The sequence below is a fragment of the Populus alba genome, chromosome 19, assembly GCF_005239225.2.
Source record: "Populus alba chromosome 19, ASM523922v2, whole genome shotgun sequence".
Classification (NCBI taxonomy): Eukaryota; Viridiplantae; Streptophyta; class Magnoliopsida; order Malpighiales; family Salicaceae; genus Populus; species Populus alba.
Genome location: NC_133302.1, coordinates 21,729,018 through 21,749,816, shown reverse-complemented (window position 1 = coordinate 21,749,816; position 20,799 = coordinate 21,729,018). Strand labels below are relative to the sequence as shown.

Sequence of the window (20,799 nt, the reverse complement as noted above, 5' to 3'; positions counted from 1 at the left end):
TAACATTTTAAATTATTAGATTAAGATGGTTCTTTGACATCAATATTAAAACTTTATTATTTTAAAATATACTTGCATTTGAAACAGTGTTTAATAAAAACTAGATATATTACTAAAAGAAAAAAAGTTGCTTGTTGAGGGTTGTTTGAGCCTAGATACCTATTCTTTAAAGTCTTTGTTTTCTTTTTTTTTATATACTTAAAACATTTTTATAAATATTTAGGAATTGAAAAACATTTTTATTTTATTGAATAATCAGGATTTATTATTTTTATGATCTTACTAATTACCTCAACCTTTCTATCATTTTATGAGACTATCTAGTGATGACCTTAAACCCTTGTGATTTTCAATTCCTTCCTAAATTCCTTTTCGAAATAGTTGTAGATGAGAGTTTTTTTTTTATCATTTTGAATTTGAGTTTTGAAAAAGGACACGCGCGAGAATTAAATCTCTTCATAAATATATCAATCTAAATATAAATTATTCATATAAAATCCAACTATAATATTTCATAAAAACCAACCTATGAATTATATAGAAAATACCTCTTTGTTTAAAATAAAAAAATCTCAATTTATTCCTTAACCAATAATTTTATAAATCTGATAAAACTTATATTAAAAAAATAAATTAAGTACAGGATTTAACTGAGAATGAGTATATATAAGTTAGGGCTAAATCGAGGTTTTCAAATAAAACGAATTCAAATAAAGGTAAAGAGTGGACAGGTGGCAGGTGGCAACACTGCAGATCAGTGGAGGTAAAATGGGTCCCACTAGGGAGCACCCAGGAAGGATCCAAGTGTGTACATAATGTATGCAAGAGCTGACTTTGACTGACGTGCTCACCAAGTAATCTCCAGGCTCCAGCCAGCCTCCACCTTTGACCCATTCAACCCTCCATAGCCAACGTGACCAGTGGTGAATGCATGCCTGGATTTCGGGACCCACCAGAAAAGGCTCCCGTTCCACTGCAAGATTTGGTTCAAAAAAGCACTAGCAAGAAGGAATGTGTGGCAAAAACTAGGAGGAAAGTGGCATTTTTTCCTTCTTTAGGGGGGAACCTTTTTGGGTATTTTCAGTTTGCCCTAGAAGAAATGAAATCCAAATTTTTGAGTTCAATTTTCCAAACCCAGTAAATTAAATTAAGAAAAAAAAAAAAAAGCTATCAAGTATTTGATGGGATACAAAAATTGATTTGGGGCTTGCATTGTAGTGTGTATAGCAAAAAGCCTCGAAACAATAAAAAAATATATATATATATATATATTTATGTTAAGGACATGGATAGGCAACAAGAGCTCCTATAAACTGACAAATACAATTTGGAATATACACGACCAAATCCCTTTCGTAGTAGCGGAAGAAATATACAACAACGAAAATAACCAAACTTGAATGCAATTAATGAGATGAACTTTGATGACTTTCTTATTCTTTTGAGAGATTTTTTTTTTTTTTTTTTTAGTAGTAGTAGTTGTTTCCTACCAAAAATTTTCCACTTCCAATTCCCTTTTGGCCCTTGAAAAAACTTCATCTGTTGATGATTGATTCATGTAAGGCCCCATGAGGTTTCCAAATCCTGAGAATCCAAAACTTCCTGGACTTTGCAACATCTCTAGGGTAAAAGGCATGTTACCTTCAGATGTTGTTGTTGGTACCCTTTGATCCCTTGTAGGGTTGTCGATGGAATTGTTAAACACATGGTTTACAGCTGATGGCCTAATTGCCATTGCTGCATGGATGCTATTGTTGTTACCATTGTTGTTGTGGCCCGGCAATGACCGGCTGCCGGCGCCCCGAGCAGCAGGAACATCATGGTTGTGCTTCCCTTCATAGGTTGTGATCACTGCCCTCAGGTCATGGGATGCTCTCTCAACATGCTTTCTTACAGGGCATCCTTGATATGTGCACTTGTAGTAGCTCCTATAAACCAACGATCAGAACCCAATTAGAAAAACAAGTTCAATATCAACATTACAAAGTACCACAATATACAGAAAGAAATAGGGCTCATGATTTTGAGACCAAAAAGCTTGGCCTCTGAAACTTGAAATTGAAACAAGATACATTAATTAACACCAAGATTAGTTTATTTTTCCCATATAAAGAAACTTTGTGCCTAACAGATTGTATCCTTCGAGTTAAATTGAGCTTTTACCTTGGATTTGGGTTTCCCTTGACAACTTTCTGTCCATATTTCCTCCACCTGTACCCATCATCTAGGATGTCTATGTCACTAGTGGTTTGAACCACAACTCTTGGCTCTCTCACTGCTTTGTTGCCAGGTGCTGAAATCCCTTCATTGTCACCCTCTCTTTTCCTGAAATAAGCAAGCACGATAAGATTAGTACTGCGACCAAACATTCCTGCAGGACCTAATATCTGATAAAGAAACCGCGGAATAATATGCTTTAAAGTCTATATCCTTAGTTAATCAAGAACCTACCATCTTTTGGCCTCAGGTTCATCCTCTTCAAAGTCATCACCACCTCCTGATCTACTCCTTTGAGAATCGAAATCATCATCCCCAATTGAAATTGAAGAATTCTCAGGTGTAGCAACTGAGGAGTCCATTTGTCCACTACCATGAGTAACATATGACTGTTCTTGAATCTCATTAGGGTTACTATTAGGAGCCGGTATCATCCCAAGATTAGAAGCTGTTGTAGATGATGATGATCTCCTAGTAGACTGAGGTTTAGGATGGTTATGACTACCCTTATAAACTATCTCGGTTACTTGTCCATCCAAAGACCTCTCAAGTATCTTCTTTGTTGGACAATTGGGGTATGTGCACTTGTAATAACTCCTTGGATTTTCACTTCCTTTAACTTGTTTTTGACCATACTTTCTCCAATTATACCCATCCTCTGATCTTCTCTGCTCCCTAACAGATTGATACTGTTGTTGTTGATTACCGTAATCAGATTGGAACCCATTGTTGTTTTGAGGGTTTGTTTGAATTGCAGCAATCTCAGGGGAGAAACTCTGCATAGAATTAGAGTTGTATTCCATTTTTACCATACCATTCTTCCCTGAAACAAACGCATCTTGCTTCGCAGATTCTTGAAACCCCCATGTTTGTTGCTGTTCCTGAAAATTACCAATGAACCAAATTCAAGAAAAGTTAAAACAACACAACCAAATATCTAAAACAGAGAATCTCACCGAAAAAATTGATTCTTACAGGCTGAATTGTGGAGTTTGAAGACTGAAACATGGCTGTTGAAGTTGTGGGCGGCCTTGCTGGTTGCTGGAAAGAGAAATCAGAGAAAGTCTTGTCTTCTTTCTTGACATTTTGCAGGCTATCACCATAACTACTCTTCCAATTAAAAGCCTGAGCTGGAAACGTTCCAGTTGTTGGAGATGGCAAAATCTACACAATAAAAAACAAACAAAAATCATCATTCAAAAATCCCATCGAAGTTACCAAAACCAATATTTAGCTTCAGTCACACAAAAAATACAAACAAGAAAGCCCGCAACTTTAGCACCAAGCAATTATCTTTACATGCAATCATCAGACCAAAACATCAAAAGTATCACAAAACCTTACATTAGAAGGGTTTAACAAGACAGGAGAGTCCAAGAGCTCCGCAGGGCTTAAACCAGCAGGAATAGCAAAGTAAGAAGAAGGAGAAACAAGAGGAGGAGATAAAGGCAAGGAAGGAGGAGGAATTGACTTAAACTTAGGCACACCAGAGCCAGTTCTCTCAGCTATCCTATCAGACAACTTACTATTATTTGTGATATGATTATTGGGTTCTTCATCACTAGAAGCAAGAAGATCAGTGAGAGAAGAAGAAGTCATGAAAGGGTAGCGAGAAGAACTGTTAGTATTGAAAGAAAAATAGTTGCTGCTGCCTTCTGAGTGTGAATTTGCAGAAGTGTCTAAGCTTCCTGGAGAAGAGGCCATGAAAAAAAAATGAAAAGCAGGAGGGAGGGCTCAAGATTTTGGGGGATAGAGAGGGAGGTGGGTGATGATATAAGGGAGCTTGTGGTGTTGAAGAGGAGAAAATGGTGACGTCTTGAACAAGAAGAGGAACTCTGTTGTGAGGTGAGTTTCTTGGAACTAAGAAGATACAGGGAGGATTTTAGTAGAAAGATGTATAAAAATGATTTATTTGGTCCCTATAAGTTTTACATTTTGGTAAGTTTATTCCATTTATTTGATATTTGGTGACTGCTTTTGATTCTCTCTCCATTTAATATGTACTATTTATTTTATTTTTAAAATATTTTTTATTTAAAAATATAATGAAGTAATATATTTTTTTTTATTTTTTTTTTAAAAAAATTTTACATCAACACCTCAGAACAATATGAAAATATATAAAAAATTAATTTAAAATAACAAATAAAATAAAAAAAAAATTTCAATTATATATATATATATATATATATGAAAGGTGGTTTGAGTTTCCAATTCTATCTAATGATCACAGCACATTGCAATTATCTTGACATTCTGTTAGTAATTATATGTTTTTATGATACATTATAGTTTTTATTTTAATTTTTTTAAAAATAAAGTATCAGTTGAAAAGACATTAATTTTAGTTTTCTTATAGTTATGATATATTTTAATAAATTCATTCAAAAATATTAATTTTAGTTTTTTAGTCCAAACACGATTTGAAAAACACTCTTAAAATCAAAATAAATTATATATATATCAAAGTTATTAAATCTAACCCGACAACTAGAGTTACAAATTAAATCTGTTAACTTGAGTAAGTTTAAAATGAATTTGTTTTTTTAAATTAAAAGCTATCATTTTAAATTTAAAAAATTAAATAAAATTTTAATCAAGTCAATTACATTAATTTTTATTTTGTTTAATTTAAAACTCGACTTAAATTAAGTTTTAGATAATTTATTTATGAAGTTGAACAGCCGGACTAGATGGGTTTAATATTTATCATCTATATATATTCTAAGGGGGTTCGTTAAAAGGGTTTGGATAACCTCTAAAAGGGAGTAGAAGGGTAAACATGACAGAAATTAAAGTTAAGAACTTTGATTGGACCAAATGAGAAAAGTAAAAGGATCAAACATGACTTTTAGCCATGTCCTTGTGTGTAAAAAGGGGGGTAAAAAAAAAAAAAAAATCGTGGGTTTGACTGGATGGCGGCTAACACAGAGATATTTGTGAATTTATCTTCTGTTAATGGGTAGGAACCTTTCTGCTGCTGTTTCCGGTAGCATTAGGCTTGTTCTTTGACTAATCCAATTTAATTTTTCAATCCTCCATGTGACCTTATCTCATTAACATATTGATAATTTTTTTTATGTTTTTTAGTGTTTTTTTAAAGATATTTTTTCATTTAAAAAAATATTAAATTAATATTATTTTTTTAGTAATTTTTATAATTTTTATTTGCTATATCAAAAATTATTTTAATATAATTTTAAATAAAAAAATTATTAAAAAAAAAACCCACTAAGAATCATAAACCAGTACCCATTGTCGTATGTATCCATCATTACCTCCCTTTTTTCTTTTTTTCTTTTTTATCAAACGGTGTTTTTATTCCTTTCTTGAGAACTGAAATTTGCTTTGATAATTAATAATTACTGAAGTTGTAAGAGAATCAATGGATATCGGAATTGTTGATGCCATTGCAACAAGAAATTGAATCTAGTTTTGAATATTCCTTCGACAAGAAAGATTTTTCCTTCTTCATTAAGACAAGATTTGGACCGTTAAACAAATTTCCAATTTTTTTTAATAAATGCATCAATTTAAAATTTAAACATGAAGATGAACACGTAAAATCTAATTGAAATAATTTAATCTTGATATTCAAGGTTATTTTATTATTAAAATCAATAGATATACTTACAACACGCAAGCACACACGCACAAAGACATGTGAAAAAACCAGTTAGTCTATGCAGAATTGCAGATTGATACGAGAAGAATATTGTGTAAAGAAAAGCCATCAGTCTCAAACACAGGCAGCAGCAACCCTTTTTTTATGCTTTGATTAGGAGAAAATCCAAACGTTGAAGTTGTTTTCTCAGCAATAAATGTTCCATATATTAATTAATGCAACAATTTCAATTATAGATTAAAAGGTATTTGTATAGTGATAGCGGTTGTTTTTTGAAGTATTTTTTACTTTAAAAAAAATTCAAAATAATTTTTTTATTTTTAAAATTTAAATTAACCAAACACCCACGTTAATAAAAATAAATAACGAAATACATTGTACTTTTTAAAATTTTTTTAATTAAAATATATTGAAATGATATTATTATTATTATTATTATTTTATATCCTCATATCCAAACTATTTAAAAACATCTAAAATAATTAATTTAATATTTTTTAGAAAAAATAATAATTTACTACTAGAATTCATAGAGCGCCAATCATCCTTTCCAAGTTCAAAAAACATGTATACTCAAAATATATTGAAATAATTATGTTCTCTATTGGGCAAATCAGTATTTGTATTGTAGTTTAAAAAATTCAAACGAGATTCATTTTAATCTTTTAATATGTCAAATATATTCAATGAAAAAGATAATTTTACTTTCCAATTGCATGTCTTAACAAATTTTTTTTTTGCAATGATTATTTATCATTATACTGCTTTAATTTATATAATATATGTCTAAGTAAATAGTGAGAGTGATATTTAGTCTTTTTAGTATATATATTAAAAAAATAGAAAAGCATATTTACTCAAACGCTAATCAAGGTAAACTCTTGGGGGATTCACGGGTGTGCATTGTGATGAGAAGTGATCTATCACGATCTAATGCAAGCCATTATTAACTCCTGTTTGTTGTGTTTTGGTGGAGTCAATTAAGGGCATTTCTAGAAGATGCGTGTTTTCCTCTTCCGTACACAACGTGTTCTTTGGGGCAGCTATTGTCTACAGGCAGATTACAGACCTGTCCATATATTCTCATATATTTTGTATTTATCCTCCAATTTATAGGAGAAAAGTGACCCTTGTGGTGGGGTCCTTTTGAGGTCTCCCAATGAGAACATGCAAGACTTGGAATTTTATGCATTTTTCAGCATTCCTCGACGGATTGGGAGAGCATTTCTATATCTGCGTTTATATGTATTTTAATATTTTTCTATATTTTTTTATAATTTTAATATGTTAATATCACAATAAAAAATGAAAAAAAAGTATTTTAATATATTTATATAAAAAAATTATTTTTAAAAAGTATTATACACCTCAATACCAATATAAAAAAAAATATTATTTACATGGTTTTGTTGTGCTAATACCCATGCCTTGTATAACCCATACACAATGTTTGAAAGATCTGATAAAAATAAATTTGTTATTTAATATATATATATTATATATTTTTTTTAAAAACCATCCTCTTAACAGTAGAGAAATAAATAATAATAAAAAAACCAGAAACATTTAAGGTACAAATTGGATGTTTTGTAATATTTAAATTTTGAATGATTTTTGTAATCCCATAATTAATGCCTCGTAGAGTTATTGTAATTTATCTAGAAAGACTATGAGAAATAAAATTATCATGAATGTTTAATTTAAAATAAGAATAATCTTCTAAAATATGGAAAGGCAAAACAGGATGATAATCCTTTATGGTGATTGTACTTGGTAGCATTTTTGCTGGGGCATGGCAGGGAAATCATCGAGGTTATTAAATCCCATACTGCCTATGATTTGATTTAAAATTTATTTTATGGATTGAATAGGTTAATTCAAACCAATTCCAAAAAATATTTTTTTTTTTATGTTATAAGTTAAATTGGTTTTTAATGTAATTTAAAATCTAATCTAACTAAAATAAAAATTAGATCAACGAGTCACCATATTAATTTAACTAAAATAAAAATTTTAAGCAAAAAAAATAAAACAAGATGTTTTTTTTTTGTTCTTGTAAATTATAGATAATGAATGAATAAAACATGAAAGAAAGGCACAATTATTATTTTGTCAACCTGGTTGGTCTTCTAGGGCAACTAAAATTTATTATTGCACAAGCATTAGATGCAACGCACCATTCTCTTTCTATTCAAGTAGGACACCAAACATTTGTATTGTTATGATACAACAATTTTCTAAATAATCAAATTGAATGAAAATAAAAGTTATTTTTGTGTTATGTTCTCTGTATTAAAGTTTTTAAACTTGACTTAATACATAACTCAGTTTGAAGTTAGATTACAGCTTTGATGAATTAACCTTTCACTCCTACTTTCATAACTAATATACATGAATGGCGTAATTAGACTGACGTGGATCAATATAAAACAATATTATTTTAAAATATTTTCAAAATAAAGCTCAAACATTATCATTTTGAATTTTTTAGTTAATGGGTGGATTACATTGAACTATATTAACTTTCATATCATTTAATTTGAGAGTCGGCCCCTTCTAAACCGGAATTAAAAACACTACTATGAATTGGATGTATTTTGGTCATAGTCAAATTTTATGAAATTGGTCATAGTCAAATTTTATGAAATAATGCCCGGATGAATTTTGGTCAAAGTAAGAAATTCAGGGACCTCTAAAAGGCCAATCATTGGGCAATTGTAAGCTTAATGACTATGCAGTGGAGGTTTATGCTGACGCCAAAACAGGAATATCACTTGCAAACAATGCAATAAAATTCTCGAGATAATTCTCAGCATTCGTTACTTCCCAAGCATTAAATGGCTGTAGGGAGTTGTGGAGTGTCATATGACATGACTTATATAGCTCAAACAATGCAATAAAATTCTTACAAAAAATTTACAACTCCTTGAAAAGACTGCTGGGTGTTTGAAATGATATCATTTGACTAAGCTCGAAGCCAGCAATGACTTCCTTCACAAACCAAAAGGAGCCAAGCTTGATTGTATCTTCTTGTCAAGATGGCTAGGGAGGAGAGCATTGCCTGGCCAAAAATGTCACGAAATTAGCCTACATGAAGAAGCCATAAATACATTGAGATACTTGGGAAGCAAAATTGAATAATTTCTAGCATATTTATTAAAACCGGCATGGCTGGACAATATTTCACAAAAAAACAAAAAAAAAATAGACAAAAGTGTGAACATATTGGGTTACTCCAGACACAAGTGTGAACAAATTGGGTTCGGTGTCCCCATCAGAAAAGGAAAAACATGTGAACCCTTTCTGCTAAAGACTCCATTCTTCTATAAAAGCAAAGAGACACAAGTTGATGAATATACCTTTTCCATTCACAAAAAGAACAGTATATTCTCGTCCACAGTCTATGGAGCTTCAGCACTTTTCCCGAAATGTAACTTCCATCCCTTTGTATCCATCTCCACCTGCCAGGTGCCAACCATATTAAAAAATGGGATTAAAAAAAAAAAAAAAAAGAGTCATGAGCACTATGATTCAGCATTTTGGTGTTGACATTTTGTCAGCTTTGTTGTAAAAGGATTGCCCAGGGTAAACATTTCATAGGCCAACCGATCATTATCTATGTATGTGGGGGTCATTTTCTCTAGAAGCTAGCTGGAAGTCAGCAATCAACATAAGATTGATGGCAAAGAGATTCCAGGACCAAGTCTTAGCAAGCATGTTAGTGGAGTTACATAAATCATTTGGAAAGGTATTGAATTTCATATTGTGTATGTAATGATGACTAGCAATAAAGGAGGGTACTCAGACCTGGAATGCTTTATCTCTCCAATGAAATACACAGCCATGGGCTTCGATGTAACCGAGAAGGGATTTAGGAATTAATGGTTTGAAGGAAGCATGTAGCTTCACTTTAGTTATTCCTCTACAAGCTAATAGAGCAGCTGCCAAGCCATTTGGAGTTAATCCTCCCAAGTGTAACACAGTTATGTTCTGAAGGCGATTCACACTGGCTAGTGCCAAAAGGCCAACATCTGTTACCGAACAATACGACAAGTTTATCTGCAACATATGGAATGAACAGCTATCATTAGCCTAAGATTGATTTTAAAGTTTTCAGAGACCAGACAAGTGTATTACCTGTTTGAGGTTTTGGGAGAACTGAGCAAGTGAGAGCATTGCATTATCATTGATATTGAAGCACTTCTTAATGTCCAGCACCATAAGTTGCCTACATCCGACAGCAATAGCTGATAGACCTTTTGATGAGACATGAGGACATCCTCTGATCTCAAGCACTCTTAACCTTGAACATCTTGATAATGATATTAATGAAGCATCTGTAACTTTATCATTGTAAGCTATGTTAATGACCTCCAGATCAGGACATCCAAAAGTAACTGCTGCAATGCCCTCATCAGTTATTCCCAATGACCTACGGGAAAAACAAATCAAAACACGATCAATAACACTGAAGAGAGTCAAAGGTAAGCTGAAATCTAAAATGCAATGAACTCAGGTTAGAGATATGGTGGAATTCCATCGTCATGGATTCTGTTCTGAGTATCGACAAGGTTCTCAAGGCATTCTTATGGTTTAAACATGGTAGAATTATGCAGACATTGAAAGTCACGAACCTATACAAATCAAGCTCTTTGAGCTTTGAACATCTGCTTCCAATATGTTTTAGTCCATTGTCGGTTATGTTCATGCAAATGCCTAACTTTAAACTTGAAAGTTTGGAACATCTTGAGATGGACTTCAAACCTGCACAATAGTAGCATAATCAATTACTTGAATATAAAATTTGTTGAAAGGGCATAAGGAGAACAAAGCTGAAACCTTCGTCATCGATTTTGGTATCCGTGACATCTAATTCCTCCATAAGCTGACAACGCTGTCCAAACAAGACAAATGCTTCTTTGGGAACCAGGCTACAGGACTCCATTCTGAGGGAAGTGAGAGAACAGCATGAGCTTGTTATGCTGTCTACAGAGTCGTACATTATCATGCGACAGCATGTGATATCCAACTTCCTCAATTCTTTGTGTCCTTGCACTAAGAAGGATAGACTGTCATCTGTGACCCCTGAGCACTTACTGAAGCTCAATTCCTTGAGTGAGTTAGGCCAATTTCCGATGGCTCTAATACCGGAACATTTAACCAAACAGCCATCAAACTTAACCGAATGCAACCCTGAAAAGTTATGCAAACTTTTTGCCAGATCTGCAGTTACCTGAACCATCATCAAGTATTAATGATCAATCTATATGTATCAGAGTTTCCAGGAATTTTCTGTGCTTAAAGATATCAGACTTACAGAAGGGCCATAAGCTAAAGTAAGTTCTCGTAGATTTTCAGCACCATTTATCAGAGACAACAAACCCACATGACTGTGATTATGACAGTTGGACATATTAAGTGTCTGCAAGATTAGAGAAATTGTCAATTGAATATGAAACACCATACACGTTATGTGCAGCAAAATGCAGTAAAGTAAGAATTTTGTGCATCAGTTGTGTAAACAAAAGAATTCCAATTATTCATTCAATCTGGAATTCAAACGTTATGCTCTTATATGAATTCAAAACAAAATCTATGTAAATAAGCCAACAAACAACATCAAAGTTTGCAACTCTGCGAACAGTGTAGCAATAATTTATTATGCAAGGGTACCTTGAGTGACTTGCAACTCTGTTGGAGAGTAGAGAGGCCATCATCATTAATACCAAGGCATCCCTCAAGAACTAGATCTTCAAGATGCTGCAATTGCAAAATAGATGGAAGACATTTCTCTGTAATCTGCAACAAAAGTGAAAATTTCTTAGAGTTCTCAGAATTTCCTGCATTACATTTTATCTGCTATCAGAAAGAAAACTATTGTAAGCTAATTAATTAGAACATAGGAAATTAATCAGGCATTAATCCAACATATAACACTGTACAATCAACTGTACAGTGGAGGGGCAAATTTTACCAAGAAATACTCACTTTCTTGCTACATTTTCTTGGATTTTATATCTCATGCAACTTTATTAACCAAGTTTTGGTCAACAACCATTAAGCCTCTCTACAAGTAATTATCCACCACATAGCATAGCTGAAGAAATAAATGGACGACTTCAGACAAACTATCATGGGGCATAAACTAATCCTGAAAAAAGTACATAAATCAAACCTTAATCAATCTTAAAATCCATGAATCACTTGAGTCAGCTTTTGAGGAACACTGCCTGTCCAACGTAGTTCTTAACAAAGAATCTAGGACAATAAAGTGAAATCCTAATCCCACTGACATTGGAGTTTGCCGAATAATCGAGTTGATTAGTGCTCTAACCAGAAACAACGCATCTAGATGCAGCAGCAGGGTACAAAAAAATCAAAAAGCCAAACTTCAATTTCAATCTCAAGTAGCAATAAAGCAAATAGCTAAAGTTGAATTCTAATTCAATACCTAAATCCAAGAAAAAAAAAAACATGGTGACATCATATTGGAAATAAAACAACCACAATTACACAACAGAACAACATCAAAGCATGTCATGTCCTAACAATAACTTCAATAAAGCTAAATCATTCAAGAAATTAGAAACAAACAACAATTTAACAAGAAGCTGTTGATAAATTTCTCTTTCCTTAATGTTTCTTAGAAAACAAACAGAGAACAGAAACTAAAATAGACAAATAAAAAACATGAATTACCTGTAGGTAAGAGAGATCCAAACTCCTAATCTCCTTACATTTCAAAGCAAGCAACTGCACACCAAGATCACTAATCTTCAAACACCATTTCAAGCAAATCAACCTCAACTTTCTACAGCCAACAGCAACACACCCAATCCCCAGATCAGTAATCAACTTACACCTGGCCAGCCACAACTTCTCCAAATTCTTAGCCTCAGCAATTGCAGCAGCAGCCAAGTCATTCAACTCTACCCCATTTGACAAATCAATCTCAACCAAATTGAAACAACTTGAAACCAAACTTGACAACCCAATATTAGTAAAAAACCTTGATCTTGACAGGTTTATGGAACACAAAGCATCCTTACATGCCAATGAAACAACATTCAACATGCTGTCTTCAATGCGAGGGCACACAGTTAGATCAAGATATTCAATATGAGGGTACCTATGAAGGGTTCTTGATAAAAGCTCAGCTCTAAGTGGCTTAAGGGTCTTTCTATGGTGAGATTCAATGGAGTAAAAGGCTTTGCAGGTTAAAGAAAATGACTTTTTAGCAAAAGGGTCATCGTTAAGATAGTCAAGGATTGTAAAGATGATCTCTTCAGTGAGAAAATCAAAGGGGTTGCAATTGCAAGTGGTTTTCTTGTTGGTTTTCATGGATTTGAGAGTGGGAAATTGGTGGAAAGGAATGTGAAAAGATTTTGGGAGGAATGGGTTTTTTTGGTGGAGTTTAAGGAAAGATTATATGATGGATAACGGTTAACAGAAAACAGTGGTTGAGCTGGGGGAGTTTCTGTTGTACTTGGGCTTGGAGAAGAAGACTTGTGAGGGTGAAATGACTACATTAGGTTTTATGGTGTTATCTTCATCTTTGATTTTTATGCGATCAAATTAAATTCCTTTTATTGTTGAATTTCCTATTCAACCCGTTTACCTTCAATCAATTTTTTATTATTATTTATAATACTATTTTATTTTTAACATCAATACATCAAAATTAATTAAAAACACTAAAAAAATCAATTTAATATATTTTTTTCAAAATAAACATATACTTTTGAGAAATATCCAAAAAAAAGTTATCACACTTCTAAACAATATCTGAAATGATATTTAACAATGTTTTTAAAACTATCTTTTTATAAAAGTTAGATCTATAATATGGCATACATCATTGTATCAAAATTATACACTAATCCTGGAATGTGTCTACAATAAAATATCAATATTAATGTTAAAAAGATTAGATTTAAATAAAATAATAAAACAAGTTAATAAAATTTAAATCTAATAATATAAAATACATCATCATTTTTAATATAAGCATCATATAAACATTCTTTTTAATAGTTCATGATCAAATCAAAATTCATCTAAACTCATAAAATAAATTCTTTATTTAATGAATTATAATATACGTTTACTTTTACCCTTCCCACTACTACCATAGCAATATGGTTGCAATGAGAATAGCAAAAAATGCTTTTATTATCAAGTATATATTTAATATTGTGGTAAATTTTATGTTTATAGTTTGAAAAAATAAATTTAAAAAAATTATAAATTATAGTTTTTTTTAACAAGATTTCAAGGGAAGAAATAAGCAAAATTCATAAAAGAGGGCAAAGTGAAGTGGCAAAATGGGAAATGAGAAAAAATAAATGCTATGGGTGGGTGGGTCATGTAGTTTCTAATTATGGAAGGGATATAAAAGATATAAAAGAGGACGGACCAGGGGAAGTTTGCATGTGAGGAAGGCAAGCAAGCCAGCCAAGGACATTTTCAACCTCCTCACATGGTACGGCCTTTTAAAAATCCCTGCCTTCCACCTCATCAATCAACGTACCATTTTATTTGTACGTTCTTCCCTACTCGCTATTCTCGAGCGTGGGCAGTACTTCCCAAATAGTATGAATGTCGTTAAAGTTTTGTAATTTGTTTTTTTTTTTTTTAGTATTTTAGATATATGAAATCTTCTCTCATTTTTTTTAATAAAATATATTTGTGGTTGTATTTTTTTATAACAAAAAACATTACTAAAAAATGTGTTGATTACTTAAAATATGATATGTATATATATAAATATCCTAGTTATAAAACCTAAATTAGTTTAACGGGTCAATCTGGAACTTGAATCAGTTTGAATTAAAAAAATAGCTTAAAAAATTAACTTGGTCTAAGATGATAAAAAACCAAGATCAACTCGCAGCATGGATCAATACTAAATACTCAACTTATTGATTTTTAATTGTCAAAACAATATCATTTTAGTTATTTTTAAAAAATTAACTTTGATTAACTTTTATAATATGTGACTCAAGTTTTGTTTTGAGTCAATTTTCATATCAGATTTTATAACTATATATTATATTTGTATAATCTGATTTGTCTAATGAATATTTTAATTTAGTTTAATTATATATATATATATATATATATATATATATATATTTGTAAAGTAATTTTTTTTTTTGTAGAAAAAGGACAATCATAATAAATAGCAGTCAAAACTACAAATGTATCTTTATATATATATATTAGTTTTTTTTACACTAATATTGTTTAAATTGAACATTTATAGAGAGATTATGCTTGATTTACTAAAATTTATTTCTAAAATTTCAAGTAATTTTTTTTTCTTACACCGGAAAATTTACACAGGTTAAATTAGATATTTTCAAAGTAAATTTTCTCAATTAATTAGCTTTTAAACGAACTTTTTCGATACTATGAATCAAAATCCAATTAGAGATAATGCTTAGCTAAAATTCAATAATTAAATACTGAGTTTTTACTCTAATTCCAAGAATGTTTTCCTTTCTATATATATAAATAAAATAAATAAAGAAAAACTATAAAGAATAGAGAAATTAAAGAAAAATTTGTATAAAATAAAAAATAAAAATACAATAAAAATTATATAAAAACCAAGCACATCAGTAACCATGTTGGTGTACAATTGATTCACCTTAAAAGCAATGAAAAAAAAAAGTCATTGATAAGAAGAACTCTCTGCCAAATAAACAAATCAAAATCGCTTATAGAAAATAAATTTTATGTGCATACATATTCATAACTTATACGAAGGAATTTTAAAATAGATATTGATAAGAAAGATGGCGATTTAAATTCTAATAAACAATGTATTTTTTTATTCATGTTTTTGTCTACCTTGGGAAGTATGCGTCTGAGGAAGGCAAGCACGACAAGGACATTTTCAGCCTCCTCACATGGTACGGCCTTTTAAAACCCTGCCCTCCACCTCATCAATCGACGTACCATTTTGTTTGTACGTTCTTCTTCCCTACGCGCTATTCTAGAGCGAGCGTGGACATGACTTTCCAAAGAGGATGAATGTTCTTCTTCCCTACGTGCTATTCTAGGGCGTGGGCATGACTTTCCAAATAGGATGAATATTATACTTGTATGATTTGATTCTTCTAATGAATATTTTAGTTTCATTTAATTATATTAAATGTATAGCCATAATATATATTTGTAAAGTAAGTTTTTTTTTTTTATTTTTAGAAAAAGGAAAATTATAATTAATAGCAATCAACCAAAAAATGCATCTTTCGTTATATTTATATATATATATATATATATATATAAATATATGACGAAAGATAGAATTCTTTGAGTCATTACCAACAAATATCAAATCTTAGCCGTTGCGTTGTTCCATGAGACAGTTTTTTTCTTCTTCTAATTCATTATATATAAATCATGAAACAACTTTGGGGATTACACGCGTCTAGAGAGACAAGTATGAGTTCTTTTTTCCCCAAGTTCTTGTAGGCATCACCAGCCTATGATGATATGAACTTTAATAAATTAGAGAAGGACACCTAGCATAGAACATGCTTGGTCAAAAGGGGTTGGATGAGGGTAAAAGAAAAAACTCTACTCCATCAGAAACGGCTGCAAATGAGGAGCAAATCAAGCCTATCTCAGCCATGTTGCATGGCTCTCTGCAAATTTCTTCCTTCCCATGTAGTAAAAAAGCCCTAGAGGGGAACTGTAGCATGACTGGATTCAATTCCATATCTTAAGTTAGCTAAGATGGAAGATCAAACATGACCTATCTACTGTACTCCGAATCCAATTCAATACAATCTTCCTAGAATTAGAGGCCACATCTTACATGTGCAATGAATCCCCCCAACTAAATCATGGACTTGTTACACGAGGCCATTCGTCTCTTATCTGCTAGTGCCACACATAAAAAAAATATAAAATGTATGAATGATTAATGAGACATGGATGAAGGATTGATGAAACCAAAATTGTTCATTCCAGATCGATTTCAACTACAAAAAGTTAATTGGGCTCCTATTTCGTTTCCAATTTTGCAAGTTAGATCAGAATCCAAAGGCACAACAGCTTTTAACCATGCAGAGGAGGTTGCCTTTGTCAGCACATAAAGCCATACATCCTTGTTTTAATAATAATAATAAAAAAACAAAGAGAGTTGAATGGCTTTGAAGCCCTCACCGATTGGAAACATCGACAGATTGGCATAAACAATGATTGGAGCGGATAAAAATATACCAGACTGCAGCCATCACCACTTGGCAACATCACTGAATATGGTCTACACAATGAGTTGTGAAATATCACCAGATACAGAAAACCCGTGACAGTCGCGCAGCTGGTGCAAACCGGCCAGCAATGAACAACTACATAGATTGTAGAGAATAAAGGAAAACTGAACTTGCCAATTATATGAGATCATCTAATTCAAAATACTTCAAGGAGATTAGCTTGGAAAAGCATATTCAGATCTTCTCGTTGCATTACTTCAAATTGTGAAATTGAACATCAAACAATTGGAAATGAAATTCTACAATTAGTTATCGAGAATCTACATGGTTACCGTATGCATAGAACTCTTCAATCATCATATCCATGGGAAACATTTGAGGCAAGAAGTGAAAAAGGAACTTGCTTTAAAACAAGGGTTGGTTACTTCTTGGCGTAAGTAATAGCCATAGGGTTCTGGGGAGTAATTTTGAAACCTTGAAGGGCCTGCATGGCCATGGAGGATTGCACATCATCTTCAAATTCCACAAATGCGATACCTGGCTTTGCCTCAATCATTCGGACTTCCCTAAATCCTGGGTATTGCTGGAAGAGCACTTGCAACATCATGCTCGTGGTTTCATGGGGCAAGTTTTGAATAAACAATATATTATTTGGTGGAACAGTTTCTTGTGCACTCTGGTTTCCTTGGCGGAAAGAAGTCTACACATCACAGACACAGACAGGATACGATAAGCGAGCATTGATTAGATAAAATATAGGAATTCAAAAGTAGTAGTTGAAGTGCTCAGATGAAATATGCAGAAAAGGTTTGAGTGCGATATGTGATGCATTAATGCCAGCAATAAAATCAATACATACATCAATGGCACATTGAATGCTTCAAAAATTATCATGCAACCATCTTCAACACCCTTCATCTTTAAAAAATGAAACCATGAAACGCATAATGAGCCTAAGCTTATTTGCTCAACTCGTAAGAGCATCAAAACATGCATGCAAGAGTTCAAGGCACATTGGAGGACAGAAGCATAAAATGTGACTTACTGGGCCCCCGTTACTTTCAGCAGGTTTCCCATTAGCTGGAGCTGATTGCTGAGCTTCTTCAGCACGTTTCTTTCTCTCAGCTGAAGAGGAAAACATGTATCCAATTATTAGTGCATAACAGAACAGCAGGAGAATCAATGACAAAAATTAAGATGTTTTTCCACTTCATAGTAAGTCAAAACAAAACATTAGTCTAGTGCAAGAATTTAAATCCCATCCCAGTTAAGACATGGCACTGCCCCAAAATTGATCTATTTTTTTTCTTTCATAAGTTGTCAAAAGTCATTGGAAAACGATACATTATATATCGAGAACATTTTCCACACACACAACTTGTTTCCCATCTGATTTTAGTACATTTAAACTAAAAACCTGGAAGGCAAAATCACCCAAGTTACATGGGCAAAATCACCTTAAGTTACACAGGAGCATCGACTGAAACATAAATCTGGTATCAGCATCAAATTTGTAAGGGCAGCACTTGCTTCTATATGGTATTTGGTTTCACTTTTACAATAATACAATCATGTACACATCATACGTCAACAGTAAATATTTCCTTAAGAAAAGTCATATGCTTGAATCAGGAACTAGATAACTAAATCAACCATATTAAATGGTGCAGTTCCTGCTAACATAGCGAATAGTGGAGCCTCTTACACAGCATTTGCTCAAGAAATGGTTCCTCAAACCTTTTGAGCAGTTTAAAGAAAAGACCACGAAGAGTTTTTACTTCCTGTTCAATACAGCACTTACAAAGAAGAATTCAAGCATATTTCTCTGCTATAACTTCCTAATGCAATTTTCTTTAATTCAATGAAGGAGTTCCATTTGAGCACTCAAATTTTTAAGTCTGGGATAAACATACCAGTTGTAAGGCTCAATAAAGTAGAAATTGCTACTTAATTGTACTCACCTTTTTCTTCTTGCTTCTTCTTCTTCTTTGCATTTGGATCATAGACTCCTTCTGCTTCTGCAATGCAATCAGACTTTGTTTTTGCGTATTGAATCCGCTGCACCACAGCAATGAGATACATTGCACAATGAAAATTTACTAGGCACAAAGATATTCTACATAAATATGAATGTTCTTAAGATTCTAAATAAACAAACAAATACACAAATAAAATCCGTCCTCAGGGAATGCATGCTTTAAAGAGTCCACCAGTCAATGTTTTTGACAAAAATGTAGTTAATCAGGTACACATATTTCTCCCTTCTTTAGTACACTAACATAAATTATAGCACACAACCATGACCTTTCTATCAGGTCAAAACACAATATAACTCCATGATTGGCATAATTGAAACTTCATGTAAGACATTGAGAATCTTTCCCTTTTTCTTCTTATGTCAATCACATAGTTAATTATTAATTTAAGGGTCACAATGAGCCCATTATTAGCCATGAAAATCTATGACTTCTTGTTCACATTACTCTCAACAAGAACCATCCATTTCCCAACTGTAGTTTTAGAGGAGCTGGTGCAAAAATACCAGCCCACTGATATGCTTGTCCATAACAAGCAAACAAAGGCTCAAGGATAAAACCAAAAGAACAACTGAACAGGAAAAACCACAAAGGCTATAGTTAATGGTTACAAAATCACACCCAAAACTAGTTGATAATCCATTAATAGTATAGACAAATTGAAACTCCTCAAAATTGTGGCTTTGAAAGCTGACAGATAATAAAATTAAAAATTCTTTACACTTAGGAAACTTAAGAAAAATACATCAAAGAAACATACCCTAATTGATACATTAGCAAATACAAAGAGCGAAGACTTACTGACCAAGCATCGCAAGACGTACCATAGGTTTATCATAAAATGGAAAACCCTGCATCTGTCGCACAGCATTACTCGCAGCCGTAACTTCACTAAACACTACCCATGCTTGCCCTCGAAGCCTCGCCGTCTTCAAAGCAACAACATCCAAAATCCTCCCATATTGAGAGAACAAACAATAAAGTGACCTCTTCAACTCTACCCACACACAAAAAAAAAGACACCCAATAAAAAACCTCACATAATTAAGTTAAAATACATAAATATCACTACAAATCACATTAGTTTCACTTCTCATTGATCAAATAATTTTCTTTAACAACTAATTTAAGCTACTTCCACACTAAAATTCTAAGCTTGATTTCACTAGCAGTAACCCTAAGAATAAATCTCCTCTCAACCAAGAGTGCTTTTAGCTTCTATATTGCTTAAGAAGGAAAAAAAATCGTAAATTTCAGATTCTTTTTAGGGTTTTAGTCGCTCAAACTTAGCTTATTTTTCTGGGCAAGAAAAACAGGAAGAACGTTAGATGGAAGTAAGCAACAACATACCTTCTTTCTTGACCTTCTCGTTGAGGTTCTTAATGTAAATTGTTTGGTTCGGTGGTATGTCCCCTGTTAGCATCTTGGCTGAAAACCCAAGAGAGAATCTGAGACAGATTTTGGAGGGTTTTTGAGAGAGAGAAGAGGGAGAGGGGAGGGGCTGAGGAGAGGGAGTCCGTTTTAGGACAGACTGAGCCCTAGCTATATATTTGGGCCTCTTACACTGGTTGCTGTTATCTGGGCTGAAATCTAGTGTGATTTAGGCTTTTGGGTTTTTGCATGGGCTAAAACATGTAGATAAGAAATTTATTAAATTTTTTTGAATGTATTAAATTATGAGAAGTGCACTTTA

At 32.5% G+C, this 20,799-nt stretch overlaps 3 protein-coding genes across 4 annotated transcripts; all 3 read right to left on the bottom strand.

Annotated features, from left to right (window-relative positions):
- Nucleotides 1–1,245: 1,245 nt before the first annotated feature.
- On the bottom strand, nucleotides 1,246–4,099 carry LOC118029576 (probable WRKY transcription factor 25). The gene is made up of 5 exons (XM_035033482.2): nucleotides 3,562–4,099; nucleotides 3,193–3,381; nucleotides 2,452–3,098; nucleotides 2,164–2,325; nucleotides 1,246–1,928 (listed from the first exon to the last, which is right to left on the bottom strand). The coding sequence occupies exons 1-5, from the start codon at nucleotides 3,919–3,921 to the stop codon at nucleotides 1,487–1,489; spliced, it is 1,800 nt and encodes a 599-aa protein (XP_034889373.1). The 5' UTR covers nucleotides 3,922–4,099; the 3' UTR covers nucleotides 1,246–1,486.
- Nucleotides 4,100–8,543: 4,444 nt separating this feature from the next.
- Nucleotides 8,544–13,371, bottom strand: LOC118029574 (F-box/LRR-repeat protein 3). 2 transcript variants are annotated; one of them, XM_073406780.1, is made up of 9 exons: nucleotides 12,542–13,371; nucleotides 11,516–11,641; nucleotides 11,160–11,264; nucleotides 10,682–11,075; nucleotides 10,477–10,606; nucleotides 9,980–10,274; nucleotides 9,650–9,901; nucleotides 9,202–9,303; nucleotides 8,544–8,929 (listed from the first exon to the last, which is right to left on the bottom strand). In XM_073406780.1, the coding sequence occupies exons 1-8, from the start codon at nucleotides 13,181–13,183 to the stop codon at nucleotides 9,244–9,246; spliced, it is 2,004 nt and encodes a 667-aa protein (XP_073262881.1). In that variant the 5' UTR covers nucleotides 13,184–13,371; the 3' UTR covers nucleotides 8,544–8,929; nucleotides 9,202–9,243. The 2 variants fall into 2 exon arrangements, with proteins under 2 accessions (XP_073262881.1, XP_034889372.1); XM_035033481.2 differs by having other exon boundaries at nucleotides 8,548–8,903.
- Nucleotides 13,372–17,285: 3,914 nt separating this feature from the next.
- Nucleotides 17,286–20,620, bottom strand: LOC118029573 (U2 small nuclear ribonucleoprotein B''). The gene is made up of 5 exons (XM_035033480.2): nucleotides 20,457–20,620; nucleotides 19,931–20,103; nucleotides 19,032–19,128; nucleotides 18,116–18,195; nucleotides 17,286–17,770 (listed from the first exon to the last, which is right to left on the bottom strand). The coding sequence occupies exons 1-5, from the start codon at nucleotides 20,527–20,529 to the stop codon at nucleotides 17,492–17,494; spliced, it is 702 nt and encodes a 233-aa protein (XP_034889371.1). The 5' UTR covers nucleotides 20,530–20,620; the 3' UTR covers nucleotides 17,286–17,491.
- Nucleotides 20,621–20,799: the final 179 nt, after the last annotated feature.